The sequence below is a fragment of the Coenobita brevimanus genome, chromosome 92 (genome assembly GCF_032717465.1).
Source record: "Coenobita brevimanus isolate Jiangsu-jjx chromosome 92, ASM3271746v2, whole genome shotgun sequence".
In the NCBI taxonomy this organism is placed as follows: Eukaryota; Metazoa; Arthropoda; class Malacostraca; order Decapoda; family Coenobitidae; genus Coenobita; species Coenobita brevimanus.
The window spans coordinates 25,295,657-25,315,183 of NC_137045.1; the positions used below are offsets into that span (position 1 = coordinate 25,295,657).

Sequence of the window (19,527 nt, forward strand, 5' to 3'; positions counted from 1 at the left end):
ATTTAAATACTGTATTATACATATAAAAAATTCTGTGATTTTATGACACAGGAGTCCAAAATTACATCCCTCAGCACAAAGAAACAGATGAAAATAAAGAAATGGTTTAATACAGAATGAAAAAAAATCAAAAGAAAGAGGAGATTTGCTGTGGAATAGATACAGAAGACACAATTGTGAAAGGGCATATAACAACTACAAACAGGCAAGAAATGATTATACAAAGATAAGGAGGGAAGCTCAAAGACAGTTTGAGGAAGACATTATAAATAAAAGTAGTGATCAACCTAAGGTATTTTACACCTACATCGGAAGCAAAACCACAGTTAACCCGAGGTGTCCCTTCCTAGGCAAACTCTTTCGCCTTTGTCTGTCAACTTGTACCTTTCCTTCTTGCTGGAAGTTTGCTCTCATTCAGCCAGTCCCAAAGAAGGGTGACCACTCCCAACCCTCCAACTATCGTCCAGTTGCTTTAACGTCCTGTATTTCAAAAGTTTTCGAGTCAATTCTCAATAGAAAAATTTTAAGGCATCTTTCCTATCGCAACCTTCTTTCTGATCGTCAGTACGGGTTCCGTCAGTGACGCTCCACTGGCGATCTTCTCACCTTCCTTTCAGACTCCTGGTCATCCTCCTTTCGGGACTTTGGTGAAAGCTTTGCCATTGCACTTGACATCTCAAAGGCTTTCAATCGAGTCTGGCATAAATCTTTAATTTCCAAATTGCCCTCCTACGGTTTCTATCCTCCTATCTGTGCCTTCATCGCTAGCTTCCTTTCTGGTCGTTCTATAGCCACTGTTGTAGACGGCCATCGTTCTTCTCCTAGATCTATCAACAGTGGTGTTCCTCAGGGCTCTGTCCTATCACCAACTCTCTTCCTTTTATTCATCAATGATCTTCTAAGCTGTACATCTAACCCTATCCACTCATACGCTGATGACTCCACCCTTCACCTTTCCATTCGGTTCCCGCAACGCCCATCTCAACAGTTACTTCAACAAACAAGGGATGAGGCTATGGCACACCTAATGTCTGACTTGGCTCGTATCTCTGACTGGGGTAAAAATAATATGGTTGTTTTTAATGCATCTAAGACTCAGTTTTTACACCTATCAACCCACAGGTATACCCACTAATGTTTAATAATATTCAGCTTAATCCTGCATCATCCTTGAACATGCTTGGGGTTTCATTTACTCGGGACTTATCTTGGAAAGATCATATTACATCTCTTGTAAAATCTGCTTCCAAGAGATTGGGTGTGCTAAGCCGACTCCGCTCTTTCTTTACCCCTGCACAATTGTTGACTCTATACAGGGGTTTTATCCGCCCCTGTGTGGAGTACAACTCTCATGTGTGTGGAGGCTCCCCACATACAGCTCTTCTCAATAGGGTGGAGTCAAAGGCTTTTTGTCTCATTAACTCTCCTCCTCTTACTGACTCCCTTCAACCTCTGTCTCTTCGCCGCACTGTTGTATCTTTATCTCTTTTCTATCACTACTTTAATGGTCACTGCTCCTCTGAACTGTCTGCTTGCATTCCTCCACCTCTATGACAGGCGCGTAGCACCCGTCTGGCAGCAAACTCTCATCCCTTTTCTGTCCAACTCTCTAATGCAAGAGTAAACCGTTACTCCCAGTCTTTCATTTATGCAACAGGTCAACTCTGGAACTGTCTCCCTCTGTCTGTATTTCCTGCTGCCTATGATCTCCAGTCTTTCAAACACAGTGTGTCCAGGCATCTCGAAATGATCGGATTTTGAATTTGGCTCTCTATTGTATTTTGTTTTTCTCTTGGAGGGATCTGTTACTGCGGGCTCATGGCCTTTGGTTCCTTCTTCCTCGCATTAAAAAAGAAAAAAAAAAAAAAACATATGGGTACGTCAGAACTTTTTTTCATGCTGACTCCCATCGACGTACCGGTACGTTTTGCAACTGTGAGGTCCATCATTTGCATATTTTTCAAGTTTCGCGGGTGATTTTTTTGTATGCATATGCGGGAGACCTTCCTCTACCTGCTGCTAGGCAGGGACATTCCCCAACCCTGTGTGATCCCTGTGCATCATTGTCTCGGCAACTCACCTGTTAGCAGTGACCTGGCCAGTGAAGGCATGTCGCACTGTGGTCTCTTCGACGCCGAAATTCAAGCTGCCCTTGATGCTTTCACAGGCGAGAGTGATTCCCCAACCGATGACAATGTGGAGGACAATGATTACGTGACACCGGAGCAGAAGTGATGAGGAGGTAACGTTGCCAAGGAAGGTGTGGTACGTTGATGTGTTCGGTGAGTGAAACAATGCTTATATCACCTATATTATTGTGTGAAAACATGTATATTCTTGTACTACATATAAATTCGTACCAAATGAACAAATATCTACATATTCTGAGTGGTTTGCAATACTTACCACTACCACAGAAAACATGATAGCAGCAGCGCCCGCCCACCAAAGACGGTGCCAGGTGTTCAGAGGGACACCTGTATAAGGCACTTATAAGCTCAGGTGAGCACTTTTTTTTGGTATTTTCCAATGTTTCTCATAAAATGTGGAGGTTTGAGAAAAAAAAAAATCAAAAATCCATGGGGATTGGGGGGGGGTGGAGGTCATTAGTGAAAGATCAGCCAGGACTTGGCAGGTTAAAGATAAAATACAGTCCACTGTATTGGACATGTGGAGAGGATGGAGAATGAAAGACTGACTAAGAGGGTGTATGTAGGTGAGGTGGAGGGAGGGAGAGGGAGGGGTAGACCGAGGATGAGGTGGAGGGATGGAGTTGAGAGGTATATGAGGGAGGGGGGGGTGAGTTGGGGGGAGGGGAGTCAAATGGTGGGTGACAGAGTGACTTGGAGGCGTTTTGTCTGCGGCCACCCTTTGCGGGATTAGGGCGTTGGGCTATAGATAGATAGATAGATACAGTCCACTATGGATGAGGGGATCATCTATAGACAAGAGAAAGATATTTGTGAAGCACTAAATAAAAATTTCCAATCACTTTTTACAAAAGCAAATAATTTTGAAAAAAGATAATACGGAACATGCATGCCCACACATATTACCAGATGTACAAATATCAGAAAAAGAAGTACAGGAAGAGTTAAGTAAATTAGACAAAGGAGAAGCATATGGTCCAGACGAAATTTCAAGTTGGATGCTACATGAATGTAGAAGAGTAAAGCAGACCATTATATTTAATATTCAAGTAATCCTTACGTCAAGGTCAACTACCTGATATTCGTATGAAAGCAAACATTGTTCCCCTATTCAAGAAAAGGAATAGCCAGAATCCACTGAACTGCCAACCACTATCACTGACCAGTGTTGTAAGTAAGATACTTGAAAAGCTGATGTGAAAAGTTTGGGTAAACCATCTAGAAGAACACAATATGATAACAGAAACGCAGTTTGGTTTTGGAAAGGGAAAATCACGTGTTACTAACCTATTAAGTTACTATGACAGAGTTACGTAAACATTACAGAAAAGAGAAGGATGGGTGGACAGTATCCATCTAGATTTCAAGAAAGCATTTGACAGAGTACAGCACCAAATACTTTTATGGAAACTGTACCATCAAAGAGGTATCCAAGGCAACCTGTACTGTTGGATGCAAGATTTTCTCAGGAAAAGGGAAATGAGAACAGTACTAAAGGGAAATTACTTATCATGAAGGGAGGGAGGTAACTAGCAGAGTTCCACAGGGCTCATTGCTGGCACCAATTATGTTTTGGTATATATAAATGACACAGACAGTAACACTGGAAATGGAAGCATTCTTAATGTTTGTGGATGATGCAAAAATACAAAGGAAAATTACTAACACAAATTCTTGCAGAGAGCTACAAGAAGAATTAAAGAAACTTCATGAACAGAGCAATAAAGGGCAAATGGAATTTGATGTGGACAAGTGTACCCCTCATGGGGGTAGGGGGGTTTCAAAAATACTCCCCCAATACCCCTGTTTGTTGTATGAGGGGACTAAAAGGGTTGGTGGTGGGTAAGTGCCCCACACCATAAAAAGAACCAACTAAACAAGTGAATAAAGGGCCACGGACCAGGACGGACCATATGTTGACGACTAAGGAAAGGACAAAGGACATTCTGAGGGTGGGGACATGGAATGTGAAGGGAGTGAATGATGAAGTGAAAGAAAGAGAGACTGTTCAGGTGCTTGAGGATGCAAGAGTGGATGTATGTGGATTGACTGAAACTAAATGGTAAGGTGAAAGGGTGAGACAATGGGAATACAGTTTAGGAATATGTTAGGGAGTTAATGAGAATGAGAGGGCAAGAAAGGGAGAGTGTCTGATGATGAGCATGAAGTGGAAGGAGAATATAAGAGAGTATGGAACAGTAGGTGCAAGGATTTTATGGGTGAGGATGAAAATAGGTATACAAGCTTGGGTGATTGTATGTGCGTATGCACCGACAGAGGACCTAGTGGCATGAGTGAAAGATGAGTTTTGGGCAAGTGTAGAAACATGCATGGACAAGTTTGAGAGGAGCGAGAGAGTGTTTTTGATTGGAGACACGAATGGCAAAGTTGGGAATGTACGAGTGGATGGAGTGGTTGGTCAGTGAGGTGTGCCAGCTGAAGTAGATGGGAATGGTAGTGCTTTAGTTGACATCTGTGCTGGTAAGAGGTTGTCAATAGCCAACACCTTCTTTCAAAATAAGATGATCCACAGGTATACATGGTGAGTCATGAAGAGGATGGATGGTGAACTTGTTGAACGAAAGGCAATGATAGATTACATGTGTGTGGATAAGCGAATGAGAAGACAAGTGTTGGATGCAAGAGTGTGGAGAAGGCGAGGGAATGGAATCTTGGACCATAGTGATGGCCAAGGTAAGGCTGCAGAGAAAATGGGTGAAGAGATGAAGGGGAAGACAGGAGGAAACTGCTCCTGTGAGAAGAGTGAAGTTGCAAGATAGTGAGAAAATGGCAGAGTATAAAAGCATAATGGAAGAAAGACTGGGAAGGTATGAGTTAGAGCAGATGGAAGGGGTGGAAAATGTATGTAAGAGATTCACAGAAGAGATAGGTGCAGCGTGTGAGGTGGTTGTGGAGTGACGAGGAGATGCAGGGGTGTGCATGGGACAGCATGGTGGAATGATGAGGTGAAATGAGCTGTGGAACAAAAGAAGAAGGCATATAGTGAATGACTAGGGAGCAGAGGTAGGGGAGAAGATGAGAGAGAAAAGAGAGAGGTATATGTGAGCAGGAGAAGGGAGGTGAAGAGAGCAATGAAGGAGAGTAAGAGGAGAGTGGATGAAGAGTTTGGGAGGAATCTGAGTGTAAAATGGAGGGAGAGTAAGAAACTGTTCTGGAAGGAGGTAAAGGCAGTAAGACAGTGTGAAAGGGAAAATAATGGGGGAATGAAAGATGGGAATAATAGATTGTTGGTGGAGAAGAGAGAGAAACTGAGGAGATGGAAGGAGCACTTGGAGGATCTGTTGAATGTAGAGTGAGAGCAGTGCGAGTATAAGTGGTTGGGGAATGGCTGGGAGAAGAAGAGATGAGAGGAGGGAGGAAGAGATCAGTAGGGCAGAAGTAGTGGAAGCAATGAAGAAGATCAAGATGGGAAAGGCCCCAGGAATTGATGGAGTGTGTAGTGAAATGCTGAAGTATGGGGGTAAGATTGTTGTGGAGTGGATATGGAAGTTGTGTAGATTGTCTTGGAAAGAGGGAAGGGTTCCAGAGGACTGGAAATCAGGTATAAATGTTCCTTTATACAAAGGAAAAGGGGAGAGAGAAGTATGTGGTAACCATAGGGGTATTTGCCTTCTTAGTGTGACTGGAAAAATATATGGTAGAATACTCATTGATAGGGTTAGGCATGTAACAGAGAAGCTAGCTGGAGAAGAACAAGGGGGATTTAGGAAGGGAAAAGGGTGTGTAGATCAGATATTTGCTAAGTGTTTAGTGGAGAAGTATCTAGAGAAGGGAAAGAGAGCATATGCTGCCTTCATGGACTTGGAGAAAGCTTATGACAAAATAGATATGCAAGGTATGTGGAAGGTATTAAGAATATATGGAGTGGAGGGGAAACTGTTAAGTGATATGAAGAGTACATATGAAGGAGCTAGGGCTACGGTGTGAGTAGATGGTGAGCTGAGTGAGTTATTTGATCTAAATGTGGGACTGAAACAGGGATGTGTGATGTCTCCATGACTGTTTAATATATACATGGATGGGATTGTAAAGGAGGTGCAAGGTTGGGCAATGGATGTGGGCACGGCCCTAATGAATGAGGGTGGGATGTGGAAGATTCTGGTGTTGCTGTTTGCTGATGATACAGTATTGCTGAGTGAAGATGAATGGGAGTTGCAAGGTTTGGTGAATGAATCTGGGACAGTGTGTAGGAAGAGGAGTCTGAGCGTTAATGTAAACAAGAGTAAAGTTATGGTGTTTGAGAGGAATGAAGTCACAGAATGCACAGTAAGGTTGGATGGTGAGGATATGGAGAATGTGAGTTCATTCAAGTATTTGGGTAGTGTGATGAGTAAGGATGGAACTTTGGGGGATGAGTTGCTTGAAGGGGTACAGCAGGGGAGGAAGGTTGTTGGTTCACTGAAAACAGCAATGAGAAATAGGGAGGTGGGTATGGAAGTTAAGAAGTCACTGCATGACAGTACTGTATTGTGGTCCCTACTCTGACGTATGGAAGCGAGGCGTGGACCTTGCTAGAGGGGAACAAGTCAAGAGTGAAAGCAATGGAAATGAGTTACTTGAGAGGAGCATGTGGAATGACATGGAGGGACAGGTTGACGAATGAAGAAATGAAGGAACGTTGTGGGGTGGATGTGGATGTGGTTGAGAAAATTAGGAGAAATACACTGAGGTGGTTTGGACATGTGGAGAGAATGGAGAATGAAAGGCTGACTAAGAGGGTGTATGTAGGTGAAGTGGAGGGAGGGAGACGGAGGGGAAGACCGAAGATGAGGTGGAGGGATGGAGCTGAGAGGTATGTGAGGGAGAAGGGAGTGAGCTGGGGGGAGGGCAGTCAAATGGTTGGTGACAGAGCGACCTGGAAATGTTTTGTCTGCGGCCACCCTTTGCGGGATTAGGGCGTCAGGCTATAGATAGGTAGATAGAAAAATGAGAAAAGACCAGATTGGGATCATAAGTTAGGAAGATCAACCCTACACATATGAGAAAGGGAGAAGGACCTAGGAGTGGTTATCAGTAACAGACTATCTCCGGCTGACCACATCAGTGAGAAGGTATGTAACATGTATACATTGCTTCCTAATATGAGAACAGCATTCACATATATAAATGAAGACATGCTGAGAAAGATAATAACATTCATCAGACCAATCCTGGAGTATGCATCAGTAGTCTGGAATCCTTGTCTCAAAAAACATATAGATAAGACTGAAAGGGTACAAAGGGGAGCTACAAGATGAGTACCAAGCTTAAGAGATCTAAGCTACAAAGAACGACTAGAAAAACTGAATCTACCAACACTACAAGAGAGAAAGAAAACAAGACACAGGATTATGCTATATAAATGACATCTCAGGGAAGGAGAAAATAAACATAAATGAATATACAGTATAACCTATGGGGCAGCATCAGCAAGAGGACACAACAAAAAAACTACATAAAACGAAAGGCAACAGAGATGTAATGAAATTCAGTTTTCCAAATAGGGCAACTGATTAGTGGAATGCACTACCGAATGAAACAGTGTGCCAAAAATATTAATAAATTTAAGGATATGTGTGATAAAAATGGTTAAATACACAGGACAGTATGAGCTTGACTTATTTGTGTAAAGATAAAATTAGGTATGGTAGATAAGAATGAAAACACACACACACAGGTCACCAACAGAGACGGAGCTCTTCCTGGATCATGGGGAAATAACTGCCCAATCAGGATTGAAAAGGAGACCAGCCTATTGAGATTATGTAAATGAATACGTGAGTGGTGGTCCCGTCGGATATTAGTTACAAAACGCAGGTTTTGGTCATAAAAAGAGTACGAGACACAGTGGAAGTATAAAGTTTCCGTATGGTTGCATCATGGCAGAAAGGGGTAGTTCATTGTTTACATCTGGTGGTGGTGAATTTGCGGGCTTCTCCGATGAAGATATGGGTACAGGAAGTACTAAAATGAACAAAGCAAGGGTAGTAGGATTAGAGAAAATGGAGGAAAGGAATGTCCAGGAGTTAAAAAAAAGATACGGTCAATAATTAAAGAGTTGCAGGAACGGACCTTAGAACAGGAGAAAGAGATTAAAGTAATGCAGAGTAAGTGGGAAAAAGTATGCAAAAGAAGTGCTGAACAAGAAAGAAGAGTTACAGAATTAAAAGTGAGTAATGAATCTGCCTTAATGAAATAAAACAGCTCGAGAGGGAAAAAAAGAGGCTGGAAGAAGAAAGGACAGGATGAAAAGTAAACCAGATGAGCATGAATCAAAATCAAGGATGCAAGATGAACACGTTAAGGAAATAAAGGAGCAAAATTCTAGAGGAAGGAAATATAAATAAGAAAGTGATTATAGAACAACAAGGCATGGAAAAGGTGGAGAAGGAAATGGTTAGGGTATTAAGAAGTAGAGAATCTTTAGTCAGGGATGTAGCAGACAAGAAAAAATGCATGATAATTTCTGAAGTAAAAGAAAAACATATGACAGTAAGATCAGAAAGGGAAAGAGAAGAACTGAGTAAGGTTAAAGAGATAGTATCAGTTGTTATGGAAGGTAACAATGAAGCTCAAGAAGAGACTGAAGAAGTGTTTAGGTTAGGGAAATACGAGGAAGGAGGGGCGAGGCCATTTAAAGTAAAGTTTAAGTCTCAGGTAATGCTAAATGAAATCGTCAACAGAACATGGAAATTATCAGACAAAGAGGGCTTCAAGAATGTCTGGATAAGGAGACATGCAAATGAGGAAGAAAGAGCTAAAATAAAGGAGTTAGTAAAGGAAGCAAAGGCAAAAAACGAACAGAGAACGGAGGAAGAGAAGACAGTGTTTTACTGAAGAGTTCTGGATCAGAAACTGAGGATGTGTTACCGATGGAGAGAGGGAGAGAAGAGGGAATAAAAAACAATGAAAAAAGTTTGAAAGTGGTATATACTAATGTTGACGGTTTAATATCGGAAAGGTTAGAAATCAACGATTTCTTGAGGGTACATGAACCAGATGTTATGTGCCTGTAGAGACCAAGTTAAGAGAGGATACTGATATTCACATGGGAGATGGTAAATACAAACTGTGGAGAAGAGACAGAAAAGAAAAAACTGGAGGAGGAGTGATGATAGCAGTGAAGAACAACATAAATGTGGATACTGTGGAAATGGGAGAAGGTAGGGCTGAAGTGGTAAATATGAAATTAAAACTGGAGAGAATGGCAAGAGAGACATCGCAGTAGTATATGTTCCCCCTAAGATAAGGGCAAGGAATGATGATGAATACCAGAAGATGTTGTCAGACATGGTTAGATATCTACGGAAAGTGACTGAGAAAGCAACAACATAATTCTATCTATCTACTGCCAGACACCATAATCCCATAAGGGGTGGCCACTTGACTTTGAGTTACCTATTTTACAGGGAGGGGCACTAACCCTCCACCAACCCACTTGTTGACACATAAGGAGCAAGTATGGGTTGGTTATATGGTAACCACCCCGTGTTGTAAATGGTTTCTTGGCTTACAGGAAACCATTTGGCTTGTCACTCAATGTAAAGCCACCTGTGAAGGAAAGAAAAGCAATAAGAAGTGACAGGAAAGATGGGAGAAATAGGAAGAGAGGAGGACAGACACAGAAAATGAATGATAAAGGATGGGTGATATTAATTGTAAAGAGGTGAACTGGGAGGAATGGGACTCAGGAGGCAGTGAAGATTCGTGGGGCACTATACTGTTAAATATTGCACTGAATACTGTAATGACTGAGTGGGTCAAAGAAGAGACAAGATTCAGAGGTGATGACACACCAGCTTGACTAGATTTACTGCTAACCAAAGAACATGACGTAACTGAATCTTTGAAATATCTGTGTCCTATAGGAAAAAGTGATCATGTGGTCATGGTGTTCCAAATGATAATAGGGAACATGGTGCCAAGAGACGAGCTTTATGGGCAGGGAAGATACAACTTTCGGAAAGCAAGCTTTACAGTCTATCTATCTATCTATAGCCCGACACCCTAATCCTGCAAAGGGTGGCCGCAGACAAAACGCCTCCAAGTCGCTCTGTCACCCACCATTTGACTACCCTCCCCCATATACTTCTCAACTCCATCCCTCCACCTCATCCTCGGTCTACCCCTCCCTCTCCCTCCCTCCACCTCACCTACATACACCCTCTTAGTCAGTCTTTCATTCTCCATTCTCTCCACGTGTCCAAACCACCTCAGTGTATTTCTCCTAATCTTCTCAACCACATCCACATCCACCCCACAACATTCCTTCACTTCTTCATTTGTCAGGATTGAGGAAATTTTTCGAAAATGCGGACTGGAGAAAATTTAGAGAAACAAGAGAGATACAGAGGAAGTGGGGTATCTTTCTAGACCAATATAATTCAGGAGTGGAAAAATACATCCCAAGAGTAAGGGGGAAAAAAGGACTGGTTTACCAGACGGTGTATAATAGCAAAAAAAAAAAAAAAGAGGAACATTGCATGGAACAACTGGAGGAAGAGAGGCAATACAGAACAAAGGAAGAATATAGAAAACTAGAAATGAATATACAAGAATACATAGAGAGGAAGAAAGGAACTTTGAAAAAGGTATAATTGTCAAATGTAAGGAAGAACCCAAACTGTTTTACAGATTTGTTAATGGCAAACTGAAACAAAAAGAAGGAATCACCAAACTGAAAGTAGAAGGAGGAGTCTATAAAGATGCGGTAATGCAAGCTAAAATAATTAACACATATTTCCAACCAGTTTTCACTATAGAATGGGATTTTGTGCAGGGGGAGGGAGTGACTAGAAATGTAGTGATAAAAGATATAAAAGTGGAAGTGCAGGAAGTGTATAACGTACTGGAAACTCAAGATGTAAGGAAAGCCCCAAGACTGAACAAAATCTCTAACTGGGTACTGAAGGAATGCAGAGAACAACTGGAGGATGTGATTCACGGTTTAATTGTGTGTTCTCTGGAAGAAGGGAAAGTGCCTTGGGAATGGAAGAGGGCCAATGTGGTACCAGCATGGTCACAAAATAGTGCGAAAGAATCCTGAAAGATAGACAGGTAAAATATCTGGAGGAGATGAACATTATGGCTGAAAGTCAGTTTGGATTCAGAAGTGGAAGGTCATGTGTTTCCAACTTGTTGAGCTTTTACTCGAGCGACTGACGTGCTACATGAGAGAGACGGCTGGGTGGACTGTGTGTATTTAGATTTGGAAAAATCCTTTGACAAGGTACCCCACAAGCGACTAATGTGGAAATTGGTGCACACACGAGGAATGAAGGGAAACCTCCTGGAATGGATGAGAGACTTTTTGAGAGACAGACAAATGAGGATAGTAATAAAGGAGAGGATGTTTGGATGGAGGGAAGTAACACGTGGAATCCCACAGGGCTCGGTGTTAGCACCAGTAATGTTCCTGATTTACGTAAACAATATGGTAGAAGGAATGAATGTTATGCAAGTCTGTTTACTGATGATACAAAGATCTTGAGGAAAGTAGAAGTTGAGGAAGACTGTAAAATGCTGCAGGAGGACCTAGATAGGATTCATGATTGGAGCCGGATGTGGGAAATGAAATTCAAAGCAAAAAAATGTAAATTATTGGAAAAGGGTAAAAGTACCAAGAGGCCATCACTGAATTATTTGATGGGTAATGAACCAATCACAAAAGCAAGAGAAGAGAAAGATTTGGAAGTGCTGGTCCAGGATAGTCTGTCACCTGAAAAACACATTAACAAGGCAGTTAGAGAGATGTATAAACTCTCGACTAACATAAGAGAAGCATTTCATTACATGGATGAGGAGATGACGAAAAAATTGATAGTGGCCATGTTCCACCCCAGGTTGGAATATGCAGCAGTAGTTTGGTCCCCACACAAAAAAAAAGATATAAACAAGATTGAGAGAATACAAAGAACAGCAACCACGATGGTCCCTAGCTTGGCAGATCTGTGTACAGAGAGAGGCTGGAAAAGCTGGATCTGCCTTCTTTAGAAAAAAGGAAGAGAGGGGCAACATGATTGCAGTGTTCAGGGCCATGATGGGAGTAGATAAAACTGACAGAAAAGATCTGTTTTTATGGGATAGGAGAGTAGCAAGAGGACACAGAATGAAAGTGAAAAAGCCATGCTGCTTGAGGGATATCAAGAAATATAGCACAGACCTGTGGAATAGCCTGGCCAAAGATATCGTCCAGTCTAAAAACTTAAATGAGTTCAAAGCAAAATCTGACATTTAGAAACAGAGACGGGACTCCATGAGCGTAGCTTATTTTCTGTATATCAAAACTAGGTAAACACAGAGAGAGAGAGAGAGAGAGAGAGAGAGAGAGAGAGAGAGAGAGAGAGAGAGAGAGAGAGAGAGAGCACCCTCTCAATGTAAGGAGTACCAACTCTCTGAAGTTCTTTCAAACACTCTTTACCCATGCCACTGAGCTTAGCGCCAGTCTCAGCTCCTGCACAGATCTTGTCCCCGACCTAACAAAATTCCTTCCCACACTCAAATAACTCTCCAGCAAGTTTAATCCTTTCCTGCCTTTCTGCTTCTGCATGCTCTCCCCTACACACTACACATAAAATCAGCATTATTTTGCAACCTACCACTAATACTACCACATCTCTTTGGCACCCACCTATGACAAACACTGGATAAAATGGAGTTCCTTCCCACACCCTTGTGAAAAACTGCACATGGCCACATTTCCTCTGCTCTGACAGTATAACCACTTGCTTAAATTATCATCATTTTTGTTTTGACTGCATTTACTCTCAAAACCTTATAACCCATTTCAACTCTCCACTTCCTAAATCCATCCTCTGCCCCTCTCTCATTCTCGACAATCAACACCAGGCCATTGGCATAAAACACCTCCCACTGGAGTCTAGTTCTGATGTCAAGTGAGAAAGTTTCAAGCACCATGATAAACAATAAGGGGCTTAAAACTGACTCCCGATGCACACCAACATTTATGCAAATATAATGTAATGTAACATAAAAACAACACTAGGCTTCCTGTTGGCCATGGTACATCTAATGTTTTCTATGGACTGGAAGTAAAACAAGGAGCCAAACCACCTAATGAATCTAAAACAGATGCTGGAAACTTTTGGGAAAAAAAGAAATTTGGTTATATGTAATAAGACTTTGAACAATGTGAGAGTCTCAGCTTGGACTTGGACTCAGAAAAAAGATTATCAAGTGACTGTACGTACGAATGAATGTTCCAGCCTAAGAATAGGAATTGTGTGGCTCATTACCAAACTTGTAGCCACTCTTCACTCTCAAGGCAGTACCTCCCAGGGTTGATGGTAGCCATCCATCTCCTACCTAAATTCACAGAAAACTCATCACTCAAACCTCCGTTAATTATAACCTGGGTGCAAGAACACTTGTACATTTTCCTAACCACTCTAACCAACCACTCCTCAAGTCTAAGCTTTCTCATTACCCACTTCACCTCCCTGGGCACTACATCACATGCTTTTTCCAAATCAACAAAAACAAAGTACAGAACATCCCCCTAGTAAGTGCCTACATGGGCGGCAGATGTGCTTGCATACTAGGAATACATAAACTAATGAGAAAATTAACATATGGGCAGCACCCCCCTCTATCAATGACCTTTTTGACCCATTTGAGGGAAAATATGACATATACAGTACAGTACTTCAGATAAAACTGAAATAACAAGAATATGGCTGCTCACCTTGATTAAAGAAGACAACAGGCTTGATGGACATAAGAAGGGGTTCCGAGGCAGGGTGAGGCACTTAATGTGCACCCCCTGCACCGCCCGCTTCATTAACCTCCTCATCAACATTTTCACAAGCCACCTCACTCACTTCCTCCATGAATCCTTCAAAGTCTTTTGATGACACCACTGACATCATCTCATCCTCTAGTTCCTTCCCAGGAACTGGCTCTGCAGAAGAAGGCACTGCTTCCTCGGGTTCCTGAATTTGTGGTGGCCGCTGAATGTGACGGGTGATGAGGGTTTGTTTCCTACTGTTAATTTCTTGATGGTGCTTCTCTGTGTAGTAGCGGAAGGTTCTGTCTAGTGAACTCAGAACCTCTTCCATTTATTGCTGGCACAGTTCCATGCTCTCAAGTTCCTCCTTGACCCTATTCAGGACACACAGGATTCGACTAATTCTAGGCATTGGCAAATCACTCTCCATCACTTCCGTTGCCTGCTCACTGGGTTCACACCGGAAAACACCAGTTTTGGGCAATTTTTCCCTGCCGCCTCGCGTCGTGTGGGTGTGACTCGTGTACTCTAGTTAGGAAAATATTAAAAACAGGTCCTCGCACACAAGGGGTTTCGCGTACTAGGATTTCCTGTACTACAGGGATGTGCTGTACAACTTTTTTCTTTCCTACATATTTTTTTCTGAACTATGACAATGAATATACAGGTTATCCCTTAATTCACGCAAACTTTTTCCACGCGATTTCGGTTATCCACGAATTTTTCATACAATAATTAAAACAAAATTATAGTATTCAAATATGTAATTTCAATATACAAGAGAAATAAATAAAATATAAAAAATGCCTACCTGCTGCCCGTGTGCACACATATATGTATGTGTGAGTGGGAGCCTGGGAGGTCGGTCAACCACGCACCACACAGTCAGTTTGAATCCGACGGTCGAATCATGCGTGACTCAAGATCGAGAATCGTTATTTGTGGCTTAATTTTCTGCCTTCCAGTGATTGCTTGCCTTGTCTGCCAACATGGGGCCTAAGCGTAGTGCTAGTGATGCATGTGGTAACACACCAAAGCGGGCTGGTAAAGTGGTGTCACTGACAAAGTGTTGGACAAACTTCAGGGTGGAATGTCGGCGACAATTCTCCATCAGGACGATTCCCCGTCATTTATTTACATGCCAGTTTATTTAGCAAGTACAGTACACTAGTTTTTTACTTATATGAGTTATAAAATCCCTCTGAAAATTAGTTATTAAAGTATTAATTAATCAATAATAAGTATATTAATAGAATGACAGGGAATTGTCCATGTTTTGACCGTGAATTGACTTGATGGTGAATTGTCTCAGAACCGTATGTTTGGGGTGAGTCAACTGTTCATACAATAAAGAAGGAGAATGTAGCATACGGGAGACAGTGAGGGTTAGTGCACCAGACTGTGCTAAAGTGTCTCCACCTACGCCTGTGAACTGTCTTGGAACCGCATGTTTGGGGTGAATGAGTCAACTGTTCATACAATAAAGAAGGCAGAATGTAGCAAACGGAAGGCAGTGAGGGCTAGTGCACCAGACTGCTGAAATGTCTCCACCTACGCCTGTGCTTGTCAGGTTTCAGTTTTAAATTTCTTACATTTTTGTTGTTTTTAATACTTTATGCTAATTCATAAGGTGTATGTAGTGCATAAACAGTATTATTCAGATGTAATATACGTATAGACATGCGTAATTATGTGCACACAAGGGCAGAACATATACGCGTATTTACCACATACGCGAAGGGTCTGGGAACCTAACCCTCGCGTGAATTAAGGGCTTACCTGTACATCAGTGTTTCCTTTGCCTGGTATAAAGCTAAACTGCACCATATCAGTATTCACTCTTTCCCTTATCGTACCTTCCAGGGCTTTTCCAATTATCTTCATTATCTGGTTCAAAAGCTTTATTCTTATATAATTTCCTCCATCCAGAGAATCCCCCTTCCTCTTGTACACATGTATAATTACTCTTCAATCAGTCATCTGGAACAAGACACTCATATATAACAGAATCTAAGAAATCCGTAACTAACTCCATTTCTATATCTCCACAAGCCTTCAACATCTCAGCAGTCAAGTCAAACAAACCCAGCATCCTCCCCAACTGTAATGGTTCCATGAACTCTCTGGCTGGGAAGATCATTTTGTAAGAGACTGTTCCTTGAACAAGACTGTAAATCAAGATTACACTGGTATCATTCTGGTATGTTATGCTACTTTCTAGACAAAAGGCAGTGATTCTGAGACCTCTCACAAGAGTAAAGAACTTTCAATCACCCAAATCCTTGAGTTCTACCTCAGTATCAATTACCGTACTGTCATGTTTACATACTTCTCGTCATGTTGGTCCCATCAAGTAAAATATGCTTTATGTATCCATACATCAACAGTACACTCAAATCTCAATTTAAGGAACCTCCATTCAAAAGATTTCAGATTTAAGGGACTCCATATTCTACCTGACAAACGGACAAGATGCATTCAAAAATGATACATAATGTCTAGGTTATACACATTAATATACTTCATTATACAGTACCTGTAAAATAAGATTCATAATCATATAAATAAGATAAGTGAAACAATCATTGAATTTCATAATAAGACTGTCTTTATATGGGGTAAAGGAATGGACATTTTCAAGTACAGGCTAAGTTGATTCCCCAATTAGTCCCTTAAATCGAGGTTTGAGTGTATATGTGAGGCAACATCTGAAGGATGCAGACTGAGGTTGATGAGATGAAAAATAAGAAAAGGTCCTGGCCTATGAGCTTCAAGCCCAGCTGAATTTTTACCATAAGTTACTGAGTCTTGGTAACTTAAATCAGTTAAGCCATATTTTCTTTCAGTCTTGCAGAGTAGATCAATCCCAGTCTGTGTGATCAAGCAGCAAACCCATCAACTGCAGGAAAGCAATCACCACTGCAGGGTGACCTGTGCAGTGAACCAATGCTCCCTTGCAAATGGACAATACCTCACCACAGCAAAGTACAGGAAATTGTGTGGAGATTTGGTTCCTGAATAGATGTTGCATTTGCATCTCTTCAGCCAGTTAACAAGGACACCATAGTAGGCTCCACACCACCCCATCACTTGCTTATATGGTTACCACCCAGTATTGTCAATGGTTTTCTGAGTTACAGGAAGCCATTAGGCTTGTTACTCAAAATTTAGGAAGATGGCAGCATTACATCAAGTGAGTGCATGATGGTCACCATCACGTACAACAACCCAGTCCTGTGATTTGTGTAGGTGAGAATCCAACTTTATCTACAAGAGTAACGTTGACTGATAATCAGAATCAGTAAAAAGGAAAACACTTACTGCTGCTTGTCTTGTCTTGTACTCAATCAAGGCTGTCCCTTTCTTAGTCCTCTGCTTCACCACCAGAGCTGTAATATCACCCCACTGGAAAAAAGTAAAAAATAAAAAATAAAAATAAAAGATGAGAAGCAGTATTTGTTTATCAGTGTCAGGTGCTGTACACACCCTACCGTATCAGGAATTCTAATGCTCTGTGCATTTTAAAGATTAAAGCTTATACTGTACATACAAGAGTGTCTCAATCATCTTTTTCAGCTTACATCTATTAACTTGGGAATATTTGTCAGGACTCTAAAATATCTTAACACATAATAGCTAGTAACATACATATGTAGTCTAGAGGTTAAGTCAAAGTCAAACTTAAGGGCCAGAGGAAGTGACATTCACACTCTCTCTCAGCAGGTATGTCACACACAGCACTATATGCAATGTACAGCGCCTTGTGATGTCTGATGTTATCACACACACACACACACACACACACACACACACACACACACACACACACACACTAAGAAAGATAATAACATCATTCAACCCCGGAGTATGGGTCAGTAGTCTGGAGTCCTCGTCTCAAAAACCACAGAGAAATGATTGAAAAAGTTCAAAGGGCCACTACAAGATGGGTACCAAGCTTAAGGGATCTAAGCTACAAAGAAAGACTAGAAAAACTTAATCTACCTACACTAAAGGAGAGTAAGAAAAGAGAAGACATGATTATGCTATATAAATGCATATCAGGAAAGGAGAAAACAGACATAAATGATTACATAACCTTTGGGGATGCATCAGCAAAAGGACACTACAAAAAAACTGCATTTTTAAAAAGAGAGACGATAAAGACGTAAGGAAATTTAGTTTCCCAAACAGGGCACTTGATCAGTGGAATGCACTACCCTGGGGGTAGGGGGGTTTCAAGAATACTCCCCCAGTATCCCTGCTTGTCGTACGAGGCGACTAAAAGGGTTGGTGGTGGGTTAGTGCCCCACACCGTAAAAAGAACTAACTAAAAAAGCGAACAAAGCGCCTCGGACCCGGACGGACCATACGTTGACGACTAAGGAACGGACGAAGGACATTCTTAGGGTGGGAACGTGGAATGTGAGAGGAGTGAATGATGAAGTGAAAGAGAGAGAGATTGTCCAGGTGCTTGAGGATGCAAAAGTGGATATATGTGGATTGACTGAAACTAAATGGTAAGGTGAAAGGGTGAGATAATGGGAATATGGTTTAGGTATATGTGCGGGAGACAATGAAAATGAGAGGGCGAGAGAGGGAGTATGTCTGATGATAAGCAAGAAGTGGAAGGAGAATATCAGAGAGTATGGAACAGTGGGTGCAAGGATTGTATGGGTGAGGATGAAAGTAGGTATACAAGCGTGGGCGATTGTATGTGTGTATGCCCCGACAGAGGATCGAGTGGCAAGAGTGAAAGATGAGTTTTGGGCGAGTGTAGAAGCGTGTATGGACAAGTCTGAGAGGAGCGAGAGAGTGCTGTTGATTGGAGACATGAATGGCAAAGTTGGGAATGTACGAGTGGATGGAGTGATTGGTCAGTGGGGTGTGCCAGCTCACGTAGATAGGAATGGAAGTGCTTTGGTGGACATCTGGGCTTGTAAGGGGTTGGCAATAGCCAACACCTACTTTCGGCATAAGATGATCCACCGGTATACATGGAGAGTAATGAGGAGGATGGATGGTGAACTTGTTGAATAAAAGGCAATGATAGACTACGTGTGTGTGGATGAGCGAATGAGAAGACAAGTGTTGGATGCAAGAGTGTGGAGAGGGTGGGGAAATGGAGTCTCAGACCATCACTTAGTGATGGCCAAGGTAGAGCTGCAAAGAAAGTGGTTGAGGAGACGTAGGGGAAGACAGGAGGAAGCAACTCCTGTGAGAAGAGTGGAGAAATTGCAAGATAGTGAGAAAATGACAGAGTACAAGAGCAAAGTGGAAGAAAGACTGGGAAGGTATGAGCTAGAGCAGATGGAAGGGGTGGAAGACGTATGTAAGATATTCACGGAAGAGATAGGCGCAGCGTGTGAGGCGGTTTGTGGAGTGAGGAGGAGATGCAAGGGTGTGCAAGGGACAGCATGGTGGAATGATGAGGTGAAACGAGCTGTGGAACAAAAGAAGAAGGCATATAGTGAATGGTTAGCGAGTAGAGGTAGGGGAGAAGATGAGAGAGAGAAGAGAGAGGTATATGTGGGCAGGAGAAGGGAGGTTAAGAGACTGGTGAAGGAGAGTAAAAAGAAAGTGGATGAGGAGTTTGGGAGGAATCTGAGTGTGAAATGGAGGGAGAGTAAGAAA

The 19,527-nt window shown here is 41.9% G+C and overlaps 1 protein-coding gene across 1 annotated transcript in view; it reads right to left on the reverse strand.

The window, feature by feature from the left end:
- The window catches only part of LOC145412203 (dnaJ homolog subfamily C member 17), a 312,151-nt gene that overhangs the window by 41,428 nt on the left and 251,196 nt on the right, over window positions 1–19,527 (reverse strand). The window contains exon 6 of the mRNA XM_080282128.1: window positions 17,218–17,301. Within this exon, the coding sequence (XP_080138254.1) occupies window positions 17,218–17,301 (84 nt within the window). The remainder of the gene's footprint in view (window positions 1–17,217; window positions 17,302–19,527) is intronic.